The sequence below is a fragment of the Melitaea cinxia genome, chromosome 2 (assembly GCF_905220565.1).
Source record: "Melitaea cinxia chromosome 2, ilMelCinx1.1, whole genome shotgun sequence".
In the NCBI taxonomy this organism is placed as follows: Eukaryota; Metazoa; Arthropoda; class Insecta; order Lepidoptera; family Nymphalidae; genus Melitaea; species Melitaea cinxia.
The window spans coordinates 14,708,352-14,710,317 of NC_059395.1; the positions used below are offsets into that span (position 1 = coordinate 14,708,352).

A 1,966-nucleotide genomic window follows, 5' to 3' on the forward strand; every position below is an offset into this window, starting at 1 on the left:
TTAATCATATAAGCTCGGTGTGTTTATATTTAAGTAACCAGTACAAATCAACCATTTTGGTCCACCATAAATTTTTGCTAATTTTGATTGATGATTACATCTATGAGCTTTTATGTATCTTCGTGTTTCAGGGGCATACATTACGTTTTTCATAACACTGTTATCGTTAAGTGTACCATTAGAAAGCTGTTGAAGTAGTGTTGCATATTCAGGTTTTGATAATTCGTTTGAAACACGATTCATCTGAAACGATTGGAAAGCATATTAGATGAAAAATAAAAATAAAATTATAACTATATAAATTATCAATTATTATAAAATTTATTACTTACGACTAATTTTAGTTGTCTATCGGATAATGGAGTTGTAATAGGTCCTAAAATCAAGACACTACTATTTCTTTCTAGGGTGTTAGGGTCTACCAGTACTAGATCGTCCTTATCATTACTTTTGATTTCTTCATTCAAAATTAAAAACATAAGTTCATTGTTTCTATCGGTTGAGACTGATTGTGATTTGTTTGAATAGTTAATTTGCGGGTTTTCTTTTTTAATTGTACCTTTACAACACAAAGTTTTTAGTTGAGCAACCAAAAAATCAAAGATTAATTCCTTTTTTCCTTCGGCTAGCCTTTCTTCTTCAAATAATAATCGAGGTCGATTGAGTATCAAACTATGAAGTTTTTTTAGAGCCAAAAAATTTGCATTATTCTTTTGACTTTGAGAAACTATTTCTTTATGATTTAATTTATAAAAAGCCGTTTGACTATTGCTTATTTCTGGTAGGCGTTTCTTGTTACCAACATTTGTCAATTTACCCATATTTTCTCTATCTTGACTCGGAAAAGATATTTTTTCATTTTGAAGAGTTTTACCTTCAAGTGCTATATGTACAATATCATTTAGATCATAAATATTCTTACTTGGATCAACGTTCAATAGTCTTAACAATTCTTCGTCGCTTAATTTGGATAATATGTATGTAGCATCGTCTTCTGAAAGTAAATTATATCAAGATTAACACAATTCTATAGTGGATTCTCTGATCTTAGAGCATTTTGTTACATCTTGAATTCATATACGTATATACATATACGTATATACATATACGTATAAACATATACGTATATTTCGCTTTAGCCGGCTAAATCTAATAATATCCCACTGCTGGGCAAAGGCCTCTTTCCCCATGTAGGAGAAGGGTCAGAGCTTAATCCACCGCGCTGCCTAAATGCTGGTTGCCGGATATCTTCCCTACTCTGAGTAACGATCGGGTGTACATGATAACAATCGGGCCAACGACTTAAAGTGCTCTCCGAGGCACGGTGGGAGACCCACAAGGACTGCACAAACACCCAGACCACGGTAAACACGTATGGCCCATAAAAATGTTTGTCATGAGCGGGGATCTAACCCGCAACCACCAGCGCAACAGCCACAAACCAGTGCTATGACCGTTGCGCCAACGCGTCGTGTAAAGGAGCATACATGCATAAAAAAAAACATAAATAAAAAAAAAAACATTTATAACATTATAATACTTACTAGAATTTTTCATTATTGATAGTTGTGGTAACGTCGCCTCGTCAGGTAAATATACTTTAGGACTCATAAATTCCACGATGTCATTTTCTGGTTTATTATTATCCATTAAGGAAGAATGTTTTTGTATTGACATTGAATTTGCTACTTGAACCTTTAAATAATTTTAATGATATAAAACTAAATAGGAACATTCTTATTGGGCCTACAAATTAATTCAGCCAGTTTTTTTTTTTTTTTTTGATTAATCTGTACTGTCCCACGAAATTAACTGATTAATCAAAGAAATGAAAGCTACCACTTTTCACATCTTTCAGTTAATTTTCAAATTCTATCTCTAAAAATATTTCATCTTTTGAAGCCATCCAAATATTAATAAAAATTTTAATTTTCCCGAAAAAAAGTGAACCGGCGATTTGCTGAAT

At 32.3% G+C, this 1,966-nt stretch overlaps 1 protein-coding gene across 1 annotated transcript; it reads right to left on the reverse strand.

Moving 5' to 3' along the window:
- On the reverse strand, positions 1 to 1,722 carry LOC123660907. The gene is made up of 3 exons (XM_045595929.1): positions 1,545 to 1,722; positions 333 to 994; positions 1 to 243 (listed from the first exon to the last, which is right to left on the reverse strand). Exons 1-3 carry the CDS (start codon positions 1,675 to 1,677, stop codon positions 1 to 3), a joined length of 1,038 nt encoding a protein of 345 aa, XP_045451885.1. The 5' UTR covers positions 1,678 to 1,722.
- Positions 1,723 to 1,966: the final 244 nt, after the last annotated feature.